Genomic DNA, 19,648 nt, shown 5'->3' with positions numbered 1-19,648 from the left:
ATATATATATATATCAACGCATTCTCATCCCAAGGCGTCATATACTGACGCTTTTGAAATTTCGTCTACATTGCACATGGCACCCTTTAGCGTCAATATGTGACACATACATGCAGTTGCTTGCGAAAGTGTTCAAACCCCTTAATTTTGTTTTTATGTTGCTGCCTTATGTTAAACTTCTTTCAATTTCTGTTTTTCACATGAATCTACACTCCATACACCATTATGACAAAGCAAAAAACTTTGCAACTTTTTTTTGACAACTTTGCAAATATATTAAAAATAAAAAACTTAAATAATTACATTACATAAGTGTTCATACCTATATTTGGGAAACTTGAAATTTAGCTTCAGACAGGAGCATTCCAATTTCACTTGTAGATTACTTCACTTCGAGAGGAGTTAACATGTGCATGCACGCCAGGCAGATCTGTGTGTGTTTGTTTGTGTGTATATTATATATACATTCCTAAACTGATTTTGGTATATATATGCACACAATTAATTACTTTATCCCAAAATCCATACATTTTTATACAAGTCAGTTTAGGAATCACAACATTATAATGTATAGTATGAAAAATAGATATTTATTTTGAGATTTGCAATGAGAATGGGAATTCCCAATAAGGGAATACCAACCGAGAGTAAAATATAAAAAAATAATAATAATAATAATATTGGCCTATGACAGAATATATATTGGGTGGTCTATAGTAAAATCTCCTCACCAACCATTTTATGCCTAATATTATATAGTTCTTTAAAGCTCATTAATGTTTACAGCTTGGCATAAAATGGCTATACTAACAATGTGTGGGGAAATTTTTAACATAGGCCACACTTTCCAATGGGGTTTGGAATCACTTCACTACATTTTACAAATTGCCCATGAAATAAAACAACAACAAAAAAAAACGATATTGCAAAAGTATGTTGCCAAATACAGCCTGCTTCAGTTGCTGCAAGTTTTTTTTTTTTTTTTTTTAAAAAACAGAATTAGTCTGTTCCCCATTAAATCTGGACAACCTGAATGATCAGAGGCATTATTCTATGAGGTGGTCTTAAGAGTGACTAATTCTGTTATGCTGATGTCTATCTGGATAATTTAGAGGAAAATCAGCATGCTTCTATTAATGGTGCTCATACTCAAGCCTGTATTTCTGCCTGTGCAGAGGATGTCCAGAGCTGATTGGGGTTTTCTGGAGCACCTGCTAGAGGAAGGTCAGGAGTACTCAACAGGCGTGGGGCGTGTGTGGCTGACCGTGCTCTTCCTCTTCCGCATACTTGTTCTTGGCACGGCGGTGGAATCTGCATGGGACGACGAACAGTCTGACTTCATCTGCAACACCAAACAGCCTGGCTGTGAGTCCGTCTGCTATGACAAGGCCTTCCCCATCTCCCACTTCCGGTACTTTGTTTTACAAGTCATCTTCGTCTCAACACCGACCATTTTCTTCTTTGGCTATGTGGCCTTGAGGACTAGAAATGAGAATAGGCAAGAGGAGAAGAAGGAGGAGGAGGAGTGCAGAAGACAAAGACACAGAAAAAACAATGAGTGCAAGTTGGAGGTAATAAAGGAGGAAGATGAAGAGGGCGAGGAGAAAGAAACGCATAAGACCCGCAAAGCTCCAGAACCTCTAAAGCTGAAAGGGAAACTACTGTGCGCTTACGCAACTAGCATAGTGCTTAAGATTCTCATTGAAGTTAGCTTCATTGTTGGTCTATGGCTCTTTTATGGGTTTGTAATCGAGGCCAAGTATGAGTGCGAGAGGTCGCCCTGTCCTCACAGGGTGGACTGTTTTGTCTCACGGCCCACGGAAAAAACGATCTTTACCATATACACGCAGGTTATCGCCATAGTGTCTGTTCTCCTCAACGTTGTGGAGCTTTTCCATCTCCTCCAGCTAGCGGTAACACATCGACTAAAGAAGATATATAAGGCAGAGGAGGAGATTAATAAACTTATTAGGGTGACTTCTTCTAGAACAGCACCAGCTAAAGAGCAGCTACCATCATTTGAGGAAAGAAACCATCTCTTTCTTCCTGTAGCGCATGACGGCTACCCTGCATCAGGGTTGGACTGGGACAAAAAAGATCCTCCCTTAACAGAGTGCATCCTCCCTAGTTACTCAAATTGCATAAGCAATGTGAAACCTGCCATAAACAAAAAACATCTTCATAAAAAACACAACAAGACAGAAGACAAACCGAGACATTATGTATGAAGAGCACAAAATGAGAACCAGAGCTCCAATTTGGGGAACAACCATGTGTAAATGAACATTAGTGGTTTACTGTACATTGGAGAGCCATTTCCTTTGTTTAGATAGGCAGGGAAATGGCCTGTGCTTTGGGATGAACTGTCTTTTGTGATCTGTGGCCAGATAAGGGAGCCTCTCAAGTAGTGATTAGATCTGAGAGGCTCAAGGTCAGGAAATACTCAAACCACTGAGCCTAAGAGAAACAAGCACAGTGTCTAAGAATGCCAAAGCGAAGGCTGGGTTTAAGTCAAGTGCTGAACTGTATGATTGATATGGTACAGGTAAGGTAGTATAATGATGTTCTGTAACTAAGACCAAAATCAAAGTATTTCTATATCAACCAACTGTATGTAGGCCTACTATATTTAACATGTATTTAAGAATTGTTTTATATTTCATTTAATATTTATTTCATTAAAAGATTTGTGGTATTTAATCCACTTTTTGACTACTAAATATGATTAGCTCTTTGCTAGAGAGGTCGATATACATGCTGCATTGATGCCAATTCCACTTGGAACCATTCATGTCATCGGACTCATAATTATGCTTTTCTATGGCAACACTATAAAAAAAAAGTGTAATTTGAATAATCTTATTTCTCAACAGAAAGGTATTTCTTATGAATCTGCGAGATTAGTCACTAAATAAATAAAAGAACAAAGTGCAGTAAACAGTAAAACTATGTGTGCTAAAAGTCAGGGCGTTTTTGACTACATAACATCAAGTAGTGTGTTTTTGTACAGCTAAACTAACTGTAAAATGGTCAAAACCATAATACAAGCATAGGCGGAGCGTGTGTACGGCTTGGTACAGCTTAGCCTTCCCCTGGCCACGGATTTGAGACTAGAGTGGAAATTTAGAGGGAAAAGTTGCCCATGAATGCTGATCTAGGATCAGTTTTCATAATAGCCTATTCGAGAAACAGATTTGCCAAACGATCCGGTGAGTATCTGTGTTTGCGCTCTAAAGAGCGTCAATGATTTTTATTTACAACATGTTTTGCAGAATTGAGAAATGTAACCAATTACAAACATATCTGTTGATTTCTTGAACGCAAGGTGTTAAAGTTAGAATTGAAAAAAACTAAGTGGATTCAGAGTTAAACAAAATAAACAAAATGTAGACATTATGTACATAAGATATTCATTGTGCAGTCAGCTTAATTGATAACTTTGTGAGGTCACGACCAACTAAGATGTACAACTATAGTGGGAAGGCTTTTTGCGTGCGTTCTGCCATGCAGTACAGTATACTTGCTTTTATGTTCAAATGGTTGGTGTCAAAACAGTGGTTTGTGAATGTAGATGCTTTAATAACAAATAATCTAACAGGAGAACTTATGCTGGGATGTGTAGGTTGTGCACCGACACATAAATTGAAACTATAGGGAAATGTATGTGTTATTTAAGGGAATCACATCTCCCTAGCCTTATCCTGGAGTTGGTTCACCCTTCTTCACCTATAAATACAAGTAATTCAAATTATTAGATTATTAATTATTAGATAGGGATATTAGATCGTTATTCTATGCTATGTTAAACTGAATTGTATGTCTTTCGTTTATTTTATTTTTTTATTATTTATTATTAAGATGTTAAAGGGTTAGTTCACCCAAAAAATTTTATTCTGTCATTAATTACTCACCCTTCGTTCCAAACCCATAAGTCATTTACTCATCTTCGGAACACAAACTGAAATCTGAGAACTTCCTGTCACTCCCACTTACGCAACTACCACTTTCAAGCCCTAGAAAGGTAGTAAAGACTTCATTAAAGTAATCCATGTGACTCCAGGGGTTTAACCTCAGTTTTATGAAGCGATGCGAGTACTTTACCTGTGCAAAAAAATGTAACACTTTATTTACAAAATATTAATTTCCAAAGCGCGTTCACGCAACAACAATGTCTTCTCTTGCAGCAATACAATACGTAATTATTTTGTAAATAATGTGGTAAATTATGTTTTTTTGCACAAACAAAGCACTCGCGTGCAAAGCACTTCATAAAATTGAGGTTAACCCACTGGAGTCACATGGATTACTTTAATGATGTCTTTACTACCTTTCTGGGGCTTGAAAGTGGTAGTTGCGTAAGCTGTCAATGGAGTGACAGGAAGTTCTCAGATTTCATTGAAAAGATCTTCATTTGTGTTCCAAAGATGAATAAAAGTCTTACGGGTTTGGAACAACATGAGGGTGAGTAATTAATGACAGAATTTTCATTTTTGGGTTTAACAATAGTCAATGATAGGAATTATTAAACAGAAATATTACAAATGTTAAAAATATTACTATGCTGGAGCCACTGTCATTTTGAGTGTCCACATGACCATATAACCAAGATAAGCTCAATGGAAAAATGTGCCTACAAAATTATATATAGCCTACAAAGTGAGCAGTTCCCTATTAAACACTTCATAAATACACTGAAACATTTTAAAAAGCTTAATATTTATATGAACAAATGGGGTAAGTGCTTCATTACCTCACGCTGATGCTATTTGTTGGTTGTTTCAAACTATTTCAAAACTTTTTGGAGTAGATGGCCTTCCTATATCATCAAGGCCTTCACTTTCCTGCCTTGCCATGAGTACAGAACATTCCACATAAAGCAGTCATTTTTAGAAATTTTGAGCAGTCTGAACAATGATAAGAACTTATCTGTAGCAGGAATAGGGGAATGATGAGTACATTACAAGTTGGGACAGTTTCTTCCTGAAAGGGTCAAATCAAAACAATACAATAATAAGAACAGTGCTCAACAGTGCTTCCCTCCCTCAAAAGGTATGTTTTGCTGGCTAATGGAAACCGTGTTTTATTAGAGGGTGTTATCTGCACTGTTGGGCTCTAGTCTATGAAAGATTAATGAGTCTTGTGCTTGTGGGGTTGCCAACCATAACCTGTAGTCTTTGCCCAATGCAGTTCTCTCTATCGCAGCTGGCCTGAACGAATAGTTAACCTGTCGTCTCTCGCCAATACAGGGCATCAGAGGTGCAACACAAGATGTGTGGGTCAGCAAACAGCTGGTGAGGACTGACCTCTTTATAGTTCCTCTCAGTTTCCAGAAAAAAGAGAAAAACAGCGAACAAGAGACTGACTGGTGGCCTATCAAACTCTCTCTGATAGAGCCATTTAGGGTGGAAAACACCCCTTGTTCATGGAGTGTTTCCTTTTGTTTTTCCTACCACCTACAAAAGCTGAATCGTGGAGTGGCCAGCTGCACTTTAATATGCCCGCACATGCATCAAACAGACTAGCAAACGTATTTAAACTACGCAAACAGATGTCTGACATTTTAGATAAGAAAAAACACCAAAAGTCATGGTCTTGTCAAACCATTAAGAGGTTACTTCGCTGAATACAGTCTGGGACACTGCCTGCCAGCTTGCCCTTAGGTGATTTGCACAGAGTTGCGCCAATGAAAATGAGCTGCCTCTCTTGCGGGCCGCTTCCTTCATCCAGATATTGTTGTTCCAAGTACCGCTGATGCGTTTCCCTTTCCCTGCTTACCAACCTCATACAGCACATACAAACAGGTTTTAAAGTACTCTTATGAACTGTATGTACCTTAGAAGCTGCAGTCTGTGCTGTGATTGGACAAGTGTGTGGGTGTTTTCTGGATGAGAGGTGGCTTCGAATGGCCAATCAACCTGCTTCCCATGGGGACTTAAGACTGAGTGCCAAACTTCTTTCTGTAGGGGATCTGAAGGCCGCAGTATCAGGCAAATATGCCAGTGTATGCGGTGCAAATCGGTCACATGTACTTCCTGCCAGCTGAACTGATTAAAATCCATGTCTTCTCAGTGATAGCCACAACAAGAAGTCAAAAGAACTCCAAAGAAGGAAAACAGAGGCCTAAAAATAGCAAGAATGTTTAGTTAGAGCATTTCCATTGAAAATGAGTGTGTGTTTCCGCAGAATATAAAGGAATTACACTACCGTTCAAAAGTTTAAGGTTGGTTTTTAAATGTTTTTGTAAGAAGTCCCTTAGGCTAACAAAGTCTTTATTTATTTGACCAAAAATACAGTACTGTGAAATATTAATTGCATTTTAAACTGATTTAAAACTGTTTTCCATATTTTAAAATGTAATTTATTCCTCTGATGGCAAAGCTGAATTTTCAGCGGCCATTATCCAAGACTTCAATGTCACACGATGCTGCAGAATCATTTTAATATGCCAATTTGGTGCTCAAGAAATATTGTTGAAAACGGTTTTGCTGCTTAATATTTATTTGTGAAAACTGTGATACATTTTTTTTTCAGGATTACATGTTGAACAGAAAGTTAAAATAGCCACATTTACTGTATTTGAAAAAAGAAATTCTTAGTCTTTACTGTCATATTTGATACATTTAATGCCTTCAGTTATTGCTAAAATAAATTTTAAAAATAAATATTTGTTCCAATGTTGTTCATGTTCCAAACCTGTATGCCATTCTTTTTTCTGTGGAAGATATTTTGAAGAATACTCACAATGGAAGTCAGTGGGAACCAATGTAGTTCGAACCCCACTGATTTTCAATTACTTTCTTTCCTTCCTAGAGGAAAAAAAATAAAAAAATAATAATAAAGTCACAAGGGTTTGAAACAACATGAGGGTGTGTAAAGAATGACAGAACTATCCCTTTCATACATTAGGTATCAGGAATTAATGAACAAACTGTTAAGTTAACTGTTAAGAACCATTAGAAAATAAAGTCTACAGCGTATTGGTTTATAGAACAAATGCCCAGCTGTCAGGTGGTCAAATAAGCTCATAGTTAACTGGATCCTTAACGTAGGAGGAAATAGGCTTATCTGCTTCCTGATTTTTCCATTGGTCACTCCAGGGAATGGCTATAAGGCTTGTTCCCCCATACAATGGACCAGCGGTGGGCATTGTTGCATTGTTTTTGGTGAAATCCCACTTGCAGCGTTCCAGGATGTCATGACCAGCTCCTCAAACACGTTCTATCACAATATGAACAGCTCATCTTAAAGAGAGAAACCGATGAGTCAGAGTATATTGCTTCTTAATCTAGATAAGGAGCTGATCAAATTGTACAGTCATACAGGACAGACGTGAGTAATTGTTAAAACAACATCTTGACTAAAACCATGACTTAATTTCCAAGCTTAAAGCAATAAAAATGAAACCAATGAAAAACATTGCCTTATGCTCAAAAATAATCAGGCATTTTTCCCCAACCTTCAATGTGCCATTTTGTGATTAATACCAGCATAAAAGTATCAATATTAATATGAATATTTGAACTTTATTTACTGCCAATAATAATATTTTCTTACAAATTACAATATTGTGATTAATTTGATAAGTATCAGTATTAATGATCAATATTTGAACTTCATGATTATTTCTTGAAAATAATAAACATGATCTATAATATCTCTGGGATGACAATTCCTTTTAACAAATATGCCAAAGTAAATGGTACACATCAACTTCACTTCTTACAGTGTAACATACATCAAATTCGCTGGAATGGGACAATGGGCTATTGATAAGACCCTAGGGGCCCATACTGAGGGAAATGGAAGTCCTTGGAAGTCTCTAAAAAGTTTTAAACGGGGACAGAGCAAACTGGTTGTGGGAACTGAACATGGGAAAGGGGAGGATTTAGAGTGTCTTTCCATTGTTTTTGTTTCTGATTGGAATCTACAGTGAATAATTATGCTGTAATTGTGCACAGAGGCTGTACACATCCTGACTGAAGGGCTGAGAGAGGCTGGCAGGCGTCGTTCCTTCTTCCTATCACTCAGGAACAATAGGGCTGTTTGTCCTCTGGGACAAACTAGCACCTTTCCAGCACCAAACCCACAGACTCCTACCTGGTTAGGCACAAACAGACATCCTCTCTCACACAACTACTGGACGTACAGAAATAGGAGTATACCCGTACAAATACAGCAAAGGCATTTGACCCCCATATGACATTCTCGTAAGACTGCATAATAAAATGAACCTCAGAGAGTAAGTTTCAAATGCAGTCAGAGCAATTACAATGATTGCTTTCATTGGCCAAAGGAAAACTATACATTTCAGAACAGAATGACCCAAACAGTACTCTCTAGTTTCTAATTTGTCCAATTATAGCTTACTTCACTTTCACAGGTCAAATGTATTTTGTCAAAAGCTGCTAGATAGAATGACGTGCATGACAAATAAAGTAGTGGTTTTCAGCCAGGGATCTGGGGTGCCTCAGAAAACTTCCAAGGGGGCTTCATGATGACTTAAAATGATGTACGAAAAGATACATCTGCTACCTTTTTCTCTAAAAAGATAAAGCTCTAAAATGTAAAAAAATACTTAATCCTTTTCCAGTTAATCACAAACAACAGGAAAAGTCATGAGGCCTATGAATATTGTTGTGGGTCTTCGGAGTCAAAAAGGGTTGAGAACCACTGTTTTAAAGTGACACAATTTCCCCTCAAACCAGCATAGCAAATAACACCAGCAGAACCTGTTAAATGTGGAACAAAACTTACATTAAGTTTATGGTGATGTAAAAGTTTTAGGGCCAACTTGAAGCCATGCACTGAGTTCAATGGCAATATTTCTTCAAGTATAACCATTTATAGAAAAATGATTTGGGCAGACAAGCTGCCTGGTATCAGCATTTATGCTGATGTAAATCTAGATCAGCACTCATAAAGTTTCACTAGCTTGTTGGCAGCAGTGAAGCAAAACTCTTGCTGGAAAATGTTAGGGTTACCTCGATTAAGTACTCTCTGGGGATTTATGAAGTCTTGCCCTTCTGGTTTCTATTAATCAAGCTGCGTGCTGAAAGAAAAATAATGTACAGCACAGAAAACAGACAATGCATCAGTCCAACGCAATCATAAGTAAATGCACTACTTAAAGATGAAGAACATTTGTGTATATATACATGATTTTAATAATCCTGAATACTGAAGAATGATCAGCAGCCCTCTCTCAGAACAGAATCTAATACTGCCACCTTTTATTGTGAATGTCAGATTGTAGCTTGTAATGCGATGCAATAAAAAGTCTGTGTACCACAAATTAAAAGTATGAAATGTCTATTGCGTTGCCTTACAATATGATGAGGGTAATCTAATTCATAAACAAATCGTATGAGCTGATTCTTTTATGTGAAGCAAAAACATACAGCACAGCTAATTTAATTTGATTGATAAATCAATTACTTTATGAGACGGCTTTTTGTCGTGAATCAAAAACATACGAAATTACCATTTTTTTCATCAGAAACAAATAACTCTTACAAGGTGGCTTTTTAAATGAATAGCCTAGTTTAGAATAGAAAGATTTTTCCCCCATATGGAAGCAATATAGACATTAACAGAAATATAGCTAAATTATTTAAAAATGGAATTGAAAGGAATCAAGTTATTAAAAGAAATTAATCAAATCTATATCGACACCCAGCCCTATTTATTATTTCTGGCATAGACGTTATTATAACCTTTATTTAACCAGGAAAAGAAGCACACTGAGATTAAGAATCTCTTTTATAAGAGCGTCCTGGCCAAGACTGACAGACACAGCTCGTTTGAGTTTAACAGATAACATCCATCAATACATACACATATACACACACAAGCAAATCCAATCAAATTTCAATTTCAATACATAACTAAAACATCTACAGCCCGATGTTTCGTTCTCCAAATCGTTTAAAACTACTTTGAAAATGTCCAATTAAACCAAGCTCCCTAAGTTTCAACGTACTTTGCAAATTATTCCAGGCAGAGGGAGCAGCAAATTGAAATGCCTTTTCCCCCCCAATTCAGTACGCACCACTGGAACAGACAGTAAGAATAATTCCTGGGACCGTAGGCTATAGCTACAAACATCATTTTTACAGATGTAGGTATAAAGATATATACCTACATATATATACCTAGATATATACCTACTTGTAAAAGAGATTGTAATCTCGATGTGATTTTTTTTTTTTTTGGTAAAATAAAGGTAAAATACAAATAATAAAAATACATCTCCTGGGGCATATTCACGGTAGCAGTAGTGCATCTGCGTTAAATTCAATATGGCGTCTAACCTGACTAAGGTCTATTGTTATGCAATGCAATGTGCAAAATTCATTTTAGCTGGAAAGATCATCTGACAAAATGTACCAAACATACAGTGTAACTTCACATTTATTATGAACAGCCTCCCACACACTTCACCACAAAGTTAGCTGTGCAATTATCACTGACATTTTTGCCATAATGATGCTTATGAAAGCACTGCATGCGTAATGATCCCCGCAATAGTATGAGTTCACTGTACTGTACAGGGAAATGGACTCAAAACTTACAGATAATTGGGTTTAAAATATGAGATCGTTCTTTTGTTCCACACATCCAAAGTGAGTTCTTACATTAACCGAGAAGATTAACACTGGGGCAAAACTTCGCTTTCATTCCTCACTATTCACTCTGTCCATTATTACTAATTAGCTGAAGACCACGAAAACAGAGCTTATATGAATTTCTGAGCGTTCTGAATCTGAATCACTTCAGCCACCCAAAGTTTAAACATCTCAAACAATTTCTAGCCTAACTCAAGTGTTGCCTTACATAGTGTTGCTCTTCACACAGACACAAACTTAACAAAGGTGGTCTTTCTTTGAGCTTCAGTCTCATGAGCATATGACAGGGAGCACAAATGGAAAAATTATTAAAGCCTTCCAAGTTTGGACTTATAGTCATGTGTCTGCATGCCTAAGGGCGGAAGATGAATATTAAAAAGTCTCAAAAGAATGAAAGTTGTAAAATATTCTCTCAGCAGTCAAGTTCCACCAGCTGGCTTGGTAAATATTACAGCAAGACTCCATTTAATTAGGACGGCAGAATGAAGTAGCATAGAAGTGGACATGAAATCACACACACACAAAAAATTTCTAGATGAAGTTCTTGTCCCTGGGGCCGTAGAGGTTGACACATGAGCCAAAAGTTTGAGAAGTTGCACATCATTATATAGTTATCTTGGAGGACTTCATGACATTTAATAAGACTTAGTTCTTCACTGGTCGGTTTCTTTCCAGCACTGCCCTAGGTGTGAATTCCAGTTTGTCCTTCAGGCTGAGGACCTGTGTACTGTCCTGACCGGTCAGTTCCTCTAATTTTCTATCCTCCCGTAGCTCTGCAATGCCCCTCTCTTCTCCTGGGGCATTTGGGGTGCCCCTGATAAACCACTCAAGCTGGTATCCAACAGCTCCCACCACAAAGGCCACTGGGAAGGTCACATAGGGTGCATAAGTGCGCACGGCCGTCCAGATCAATGGCCACATGGTTGCAGACTCAGAAATACACCTGAAAAAAGTAATTTCAAGTTCTAGAAGGTTATTTACCTTTGGCAAGCTGACAATGTCTCATTACTCTGGTAACCAGTGCAAAATAAAAGGATTGCAAATATACATATGCTTTCATACAACCAAGGAAACAATATTGTAAATATTGTTTTTAGAGGGTAGAAGGAATCTAATGACATAAACATGATCGTGTTAATATGTCCAACTACACACATACACACTCAGACATTGCTAGTAAATTTATATTTATATTATACGATTATAAAAAGTCATGTAACTGTTACAAGGGTACCGGTGTCATAGCATGAGGTGTGAAATGGCGCTATAAAAATACAGTAATAAGACATAATGGGTTCCTAAAAACATAGTGAGAATCCCGCTGACGGTTTAGTGCGTAATATTTCATACATTCCTTAAATCATTTGCGCGTGCGTTTATAAAATCTCATGACTGTACATACCTCTAATCACTAGGCGATTCCACTTCCTGCCTCGTTGCGTCACTGTAAGCAACAATCTGATTGGCTATTTGTTTACGTCAGAATGACGTTTTAAATTCTCATTCGTTCAGGGAGGGGGAAAAAAGTTGAATGCAGCAGGATGTCCTGGTAAAGCAATGCTGACACCCAGTGACCAATGCTGAAACACACTGCGTGGGTCTGTCCTGAAATTACAGCTTATTCTTATTTTTGAATAAGTACGAATATCAATTTAGACAATGTTTTAGATTTTTTTTTTTTTTTTTTTTTATTAAACAAGAAAAAAGTAAAAAGCAAAAAACAAAACACAAAAACAAATGCAACAGATTTTTTTTGTGTGTAATTGTAAGCAAAACAAAAAATTCACCATTTATTGTTTTATATGAAATAAATGAGTGTGGACAGTTACAGATAGCATAAATATACAAAAAAAAAAAAAAAAAAAAAAAAAAGCTTTGGAGAGAGAGAACTAAACATTTAATTTCAAGCATTAATTATCACAGGTTTTCATATTTTGGCTAATATTAAAAAAAAGAAAGAAATTGCACAAGTGAAAATATTCACTTCCATGACAAACACCCATTAATTAGTAAATAGTGCTTGTTGCATAGCTAATGGCATTTTATTCACATGTACCATTGATAATTTTGGCATTAGTTTAATAACTGGATTACATATGTGTGGTAGACTTTTGCGATGAATGCTATATTTGGCTAGTTGGCAATGAACATAGTTTTCAGCTCATTGTGGTGAAACAAGGCAGAGCTGCAGTGAAAGGCACTGTTGAGAGGGTGAAGTGTCGTGCCACACATTCAGAGTCAGGTCATCTTCTGAATTGTTCATGCAGTTCTTTACATCAGTCTGATAACTGCACTAGACAGGAAGTCTTCGTAACTCAACCTCACGTTGCCAGTCATGCCGGTGTCTTTCTCGCGGAAGGCTTGGGTCATGCTCTGGAGCTGCGTGCACACCTGAATGAAGCGGTCCAGCTGGAGAACCCCAGTCACACCGGGTGCAGAGTAACGGTTCACCAGTTCCTGAATAAACTGAGGACTCAGATTGTAGCCCATCTGAGATAATGCTGGAAGATAAGAAACACATGGGTAAATAAAAACATTACATTTACACTATACCGTTTACAAGTTTAGTGTCTTTTTTTTTAAGAAGTATCTTATGCTCACCAAGGCTGCATTTATTTGATAAAAAAATACAGTAAGAACAGTAATATTATGAAATCTGTTCTACTTTAATATATATTAAAATGTAATTTATTCCTGTGATGCAAAGATGAATTTTCAGCATCATTACTCCAGTCTTCATTGTCACATGATCCTTCAGAAATCATTCTAATATGATAATTTGCTGCTGAAGAAACATTTATTTGTATTAATGTTGAAAACAGTTGTGCTGCTTAACATCTTTGTGGAAACTGCGATAATTTTTTTTCAGGATTCTTTAATGAATAGAAAGTTCAAGAGTACTGCATTTATTTGAAACATTGTAAATCTTTTAACTGTCACTTTTGATCAATTTAATGCGTCCTTGCTTTCTTTAAAAAATAATTAAATAATAATAATAATAAAGTAAAAATCTTACTGGCCCGAAACTTTTGAACAGTAGTGTACATAAAACAGGGAATTATTACATTCCTAACCTCTTGTTTGACACAAAGGTTTATGCTTTTTATTGAGTAAGCAACAAAAAAGTAGAAGAGTTTTGAAAATTAGAAGGACGTCTGCCAAACAAAGCCTATACAGACTCAACTAAACCATTCTACTGCTGTTTTTGTATCCACCATGTTTTCAATACACTGTCACTCACCAGTAATCAACCATGCACTTTCAGGCTTATTCACATCTTTATAATGGCATCCACTATTTAGCTATCCTGAGGACCTGACTCTGCTAACTATAGAATAGCGTTGTTCGTACAAAATCAATGAGGATAAAAAAAGACACTGCAAGATAACAGCTACAATTTTGAGATTATTTTAAGAGCAATTTTCCATGACGTCTCAAAAATGAAATCATCCCAACAATAATGCTGCATTAAATCGCACAGGATTAGATGAAAAAGGGGTTTACAGCAGAGAAAACAAGCTCAGTAACTGTCTTTTCCTTACAAACTTTCTGTGACTGCCACATCTTGTGTGTGTGTGGTCCTAGTAAGCCCTACGTTATAGGGACAGAATGTCCCCAAAAGGACAAAGACTTCGGATATTGCCATATTTTTGGGGACATTCATTTTTGGTCCCCATCGGGAAAACAGATTATTATTATTTTGGAAAATCTAAAAATACAGAAAGTTTTCTGTGATGGATAGGTTTAAGGGAAGGGTTAGGGAAAAGAATATATAGTTTTTACAGTATGAAAATCATTATGTCTATGGAATGTACCTCTAAAACATGAAAACCCAGTGTGTGTGTGTACAGGTTTGGCTAAACCTGAGGGCCAAATATCCTCACTTATATACTGAAATATTATGACAACCGACTGACTAGTGAGGATATTTTACAGGTCCTCACTAGTTTAAAAGGCTTATAAATTGTCCAAAACGTGTTTTTATTAAAATATAGTGTTTTGCACATTGTGTGATGGGTGGGTTTAGGGGTAGGGGTTGGGTTAGGCCATAGAAAATACAATTAACTGATTTGAAATCAATGGAAGTCATGCAATATGCAATTTCCTCACTAATATAGTCAAAAAAATGTGTGTGTGTGGTTCAGGCATACCCTACATTATTGGGAAAAAATGTCCCCACAAAGATGGCAAACCCTTCCATATTTAAACAAATATGTTCTTTCCTGGAAATGTTATTGTAATTATGATTAACTATGATTAGTAAACACATTAATCTCTTTGCAAAAAACAAATATAAGTGAAAGACTACTGTATGTGAATCACTTAAAATGCTTCGAGAAAATATACATAAAAACATGTTAGCTGATGAGAGCAGTGGAAACTTCCTGTGGTTAGATTTAGGTTTTGATTACCAAATCTAAAAGTAATACCAGTACTTTACTAAGTGCCAAATGTGAGTAAAAATACATTTTCACAAGTAAATAAAAATACTGGCAACTGGCTGGTAGGTTTAATAAGAGCTACAACACAATATGTGGTCTATATAAAATTGTTAGAATGACAATCTGACACTGCTGTAAATTAGAAGAACTGATTTAAATAATTCAATTGGTGATTTTCATCCAGAATTCCATGTGGAGATAGTCTGGCTATCACCAGGCCAAGCTTAATCTTTTAAGATTGAACATTAGTCTGGGGAGTCTGCTCTGTATTTTCTACCGCACAAGAGGCGTGATCAACGGGCATAGTTCAAATGACTCTGTACGCAATTGGATAGTCCTTCAACCAAACAGACCAACGATCCAGGTGACGTACTTTGCAGCAAAAACCTCAGGCAGGAAATGTGTCAACAAGCGTGTTGGTTTGGAGCATTGATCAGCGGTTTGCAGAAGCAGCAATGGCTTCGAGCGATTTTTGCAGGTTGTGCAAAAAAAATAAAAAAACATGAAAGTGAGTGGTATTTACACCCTCTCGAGCGATTTGTTTGCTAAACTAAAGAAGCCATTGAGCATCGTCGAGAGGTTAAAAGGAATTGGATTGGATTAAACCCGCCAATAGCGCGCCAGGTGGATAAGCCAGTTTGTGATTGGTCCCCGCAAATTTGTAACGGAAGCAGGATAGAAAAAAAAAAATATTCTAATCTGTGCTTAGTGACTACAACTGTTGTCATAACAGTTTATCATGTGGCCTTAGCTGCAAACGTGTTGTCTTGGGTCCTTTTTGACCTCTAATTTACTCACCCTGGTGCATCTCATTGCTGTTAATTGATCCCGATCGGTCCCGGTCGAACTGTTGGAACATTGCCCTCCACTGCTGCAGAAACATCCACAGTGCAGAGAAACCATAGACATCTACGCGTCCGGATTTGGTCTTGTCAAACATATCTGGAAATGAAGACAAAGCACTGATTCCTTCTTCAACTTCCTTTGGCACTGGAGATGTCATCAGATGACTTCTATTTTTGAATTGTTTTTTGACATTGCAGCATTTTGAATTTAGTTATATGGTGATACAAGCATTCATTCAATAATTTAGCCGCTGTCAGGAGGGTTATGTTAACAATGGCAGCACTCACTGAGCATCATAATGCAGGTTTCGTCATTGAAACTGGAGTTGTTGGAATTCATGAGCGCTTGCTTCAGCTCTTTTCCGTTAATGTAGCCACTATGATCTGTGTCCACAGAAGAAAACCACTGGTAGGCCTCAGGGTTCACACCGGGAGGAATGTTACCTACAACATGAAAACGGCCTGCATTAGTAAGATGCAAATTAATTTCCAACATATTCCAACATTCAGTCAGTTAAAAACCGATCACTTAACCATAGTTAACCACAGGTCAAAATAGTATTTAGGAATGAAACAATAACTCAAAAAAGATTATTTTTGGTGTATACTCAAATCCCTTTGGTCGTTTTTTGGACGGACAAAAAAGGATACAAAGGAAATAAATAAATAGCTAATTTATATTCACATGTGGTATCTGCGATTTACTGAATGGGGCAGTTTCAGATGCAGCATATGCCTAAATGCGCAAAAGATTGTTCATTACTTGCAAAATGACAGTAGGACGATGATGAGAACAAGCAGTCCTATAGGTCGGATTTGAAAAACATCTTGGAAATGGGCCCAGTGTGAACAAGCTTAGGTTGTCAGTGATATGTCATCTTGGTCCCAAGAGGGACAAGAATAAGTTGTGCAATTTGGTGAAGCGCAGACGGTCACTGTATCCCTCGGGAGGGATAAGCACTGTTCAGAGGACAGTCTTTGAATTTGACAGACTTTCCCACAGGACATTACAGAATACTTACCGACATAAACGCAGAAGGACACATACACACGAACCCCTTCGCTCAGAATTACCACACTCATCACTCTAATTCTCCTGTGGGCACATTCTGTACCAGATCAGTACAAGCTGCTTCTGCCATCCTGCAGTGTCTCAGCATCAGTCATTCAGTGAGGGGCATGTGACACAGCTGCAGTGCAGGAGGATCAAGGACCTTGTCTGCAGCACCTTCATAAATTCCTGTCTTTCGTATTTTATTCACAGCCCTCAGCCACTGCATGCCTGATGGAACGGCATCGGCTCGCGCTGTCTTAGCTGCCAACCCTGACACTCAGACATCATCAGTCAAATCAGCCCGGAGCTGCTGCCTACCACTCCTGAGACCATGTTGAAAAATTCACCTGCTGGACCAACATCTATTACGGTGCATCTGAAGATGTATGAAGCTGTGGAAAACATTCTGATAAAAAAAAAAAGTAACTACATTCCTATTCCTCCACAGTCTATTAACCAAAAGGTGAGAAATTAACATGATATACACTACCATTAAAAAGTGTTTTAATGTTTTGAAATAAGTATCTTGTGCTCATCAAAGCTGCATTTATTCATTTTAAAAATACAGTAAAAAAGTAATATTGTGAATATTAAGAGTTAATGTAAAATGTACAAAAAAATAACTTTTAATATTAATATTACAACTTTTAATTTTATGAATTTAAATAATATAAACTTTAAATTTTAATATATTTTAAAATGTTATTTATTATTGTGATGTCAAAGCTGAATTTTCAACATCATTACTCCAGTCTTCAGTGTCACATGATCCTTCAGAAATCATTCTAATATGCTGATTTGATGCACAAGAAGCCTTTATTATCATCAATGTTGTAAACAGTTGCTGCTTAATATTTTTTGTAGGATTCTTTGATGGAACAGAAAGTTCAAAAGAACAACATACATTTATTTGAAATAGAACTCATAAGTCTTTACTGTCACTTTTGATTATTTTAATGCATCCTTGCTGAATAAAAGTATTAATTTATTTTTAAAAAAAGAAAAGAAAAAAGCTTGAGCGTCCTTTTTGTACACACAAACACACACATTTGCATACATAAATAATTTAGTAATATATTTTAATATATATATATATATATATATATATATATATATATATATATATGCAACTAATATACTCTACCCAACTAAAATGAAATAGAGTTACACATCTCTAACCTGCAGGTGCCTGCTGACTATATGGTCCTCTCTGGGGTTGTCCATAGCCTCCGTATGGACCACCAGGAGCTTGGCCCCCACCGTACGCTGCTCCTGGTCCAGGTTGACCATGAGATCCGTATGGAGCCCCTCCACCATACTGTTGCCCAGGAGCGGCACTGCCATAATGTGAACCATACTGTCCACCAGCAGGACCACCTCCATACGGCGCCCCTGGAGAGGGGTGGCGTTGGGGAGCGTTACCACCTGGTCCCGGATAACCCTTTGAAAAACAAATAAGGAAAAGCTTGTATTGGGGAAATGTTTGCATGAAACATCAACAGAGAATCAACTGTGGCCCATAACAAAGGCAACTATGTCACTAAAACAATAAATAAAGGATTATAATTAAAATGAAAGGTTAGGTGAATATGTACATTCTGTCATCATTTACTCACCCTCAAGTTGTACCGTATGACTAAATCTCTTACATGGGTGGAACACTAAAATGTATATTATTATTATTATTATTATTATACCGATATTTATATAATATTTATAATATGAATATAGGAACTATGGTTACACTTTATTTTAAGGTGAAATAGTTACATTGTACTTACTCAAATAACTACTGAGTAACATGTACAGTACTTACTATAACGTTAGAGTTATTATGGTTAGAGTTAGGGTTTGGTTCATGGTTACATATATACTTACTCTAGTAAGTACATGTAGTAACATGTAATGTCACCTTAAAAAGTGTTACTGGAACTATTTTAGGAATAATTAAATATTCAGTCACCATTCACTTTCAATGCATGCTTTTCCATTCAATGAAAGTGATTGGTGACTGAGACTGTCTAACATCATCTCTTCTGATACGGAAGGAAAAGTTCGGACCATAACATGGTACTGGGTCATACTGGTAATCTCATAGTCTTTTATTTAGATTTTACAGCAGTAACAATAACTGCGGGTTATGGTGGATGATGGTAAAAGGGTAGCTAACGTTAACGGTTACAGTGGCTAACGTTAGACCCAAAAGTGACACATTTCCATTTAGCATCTTTGTTGAATGACATTAAGCAAGATAAAGATGTAAAACACATAATCATTTCATTTAATGTGATAAACTAGTGACCAACACGCAATCAACACACACAAAAACATAATTTGAAAGTATTTCAAATCAGAGTAGCTACAGGGCTAACTGGCTAGCCAGTAAAAAGCCTGTTTTAGGCGATTACGCGATCACAAATATGCATAATTTCCCTGTACACCAAACACTAAGAGTTTAGACCGTGAGACAAATATGAAAGAATTATATAAACATTAAATATACATATAAATATATAAAAAAAGGGCTAAACCCGGAAGAAAGCTTTTACCTGTCCGTAATAACTCATTCCGCGGAGAATCTTTCTTTAGCAAATGGAGCGATCGGGCTGTATTTAATAAGACCCGCCTCCTGAAGCTGATTGGTTCGCTGTCACGTTTGTCAAAAGCGCAGCCTCATATTTT

General features: G+C 36.9%; 3 protein-coding genes across 3 annotated transcripts in view; 1 reads left to right on the top strand and 2 right to left on the bottom strand.

The window, feature by feature from the left end:
- gja4 (gap junction protein alpha 4) overlaps window positions 1-2,929 on the top strand; it is a 4,180-nt gene extending 1,251 nt beyond the window's left edge. Inside the window, exon 2 of the mRNA XM_084131929.1 lies at window positions 1,176-2,929. Coding sequence (XP_083988055.1) covers window positions 1,179-2,228 — 1,050 coding nt within the window. The 5' untranslated portion in view covers window positions 1,176-1,178 and the 3' untranslated portion in view covers window positions 2,229-2,929. The remainder of the gene's footprint in view (window positions 1-1,175) is intronic.
- A 7,463-nt stretch (window positions 2,930-10,392) lies between these two features.
- Window positions 10,393-12,098, bottom strand: smim12 (small integral membrane protein 12). Its single transcript, XM_084131353.1, has 2 exons — window positions 12,028-12,098; window positions 10,393-11,568 (listed from the first exon to the last, which is right to left on the bottom strand). Exon 2 carries the CDS (start codon window positions 11,544-11,546, stop codon window positions 11,271-11,273), a length of 276 nt encoding a protein of 91 aa, XP_083987479.1. The 5' UTR covers window positions 11,547-11,568; window positions 12,028-12,098; the 3' UTR covers window positions 10,393-11,270.
- A 220-nt stretch (window positions 12,099-12,318) lies between these two features.
- On the bottom strand, window positions 12,319-19,624 carry pef1 (penta-EF-hand domain containing 1). Its single transcript, XM_084130791.1, has 5 exons — window positions 19,516-19,624; window positions 18,146-18,407; window positions 16,201-16,356; window positions 15,866-16,009; window positions 12,319-13,126 (listed from the first exon to the last, which is right to left on the bottom strand). The coding sequence occupies exons 1-5, from the start codon at window positions 19,531-19,533 to the stop codon at window positions 12,897-12,899; spliced, it is 810 nt and encodes a 269-aa protein (XP_083986917.1). The 5' UTR covers window positions 19,534-19,624; the 3' UTR covers window positions 12,319-12,896.
- Window positions 19,625-19,648: the final 24 nt, after the last annotated feature.

The sequence above is a fragment of the Abramis brama genome (genome assembly GCF_963993115.1).
Source record: "Abramis brama genome assembly, chromosome: 12".
NCBI lineage: Eukaryota > Metazoa > Chordata > Actinopteri > Cypriniformes > Leuciscidae > Abramis > Abramis brama.
The sequence above is the reverse complement of the archived record's forward strand: the minus strand, read 5'-3'. Positions and strand labels throughout refer to the sequence as shown.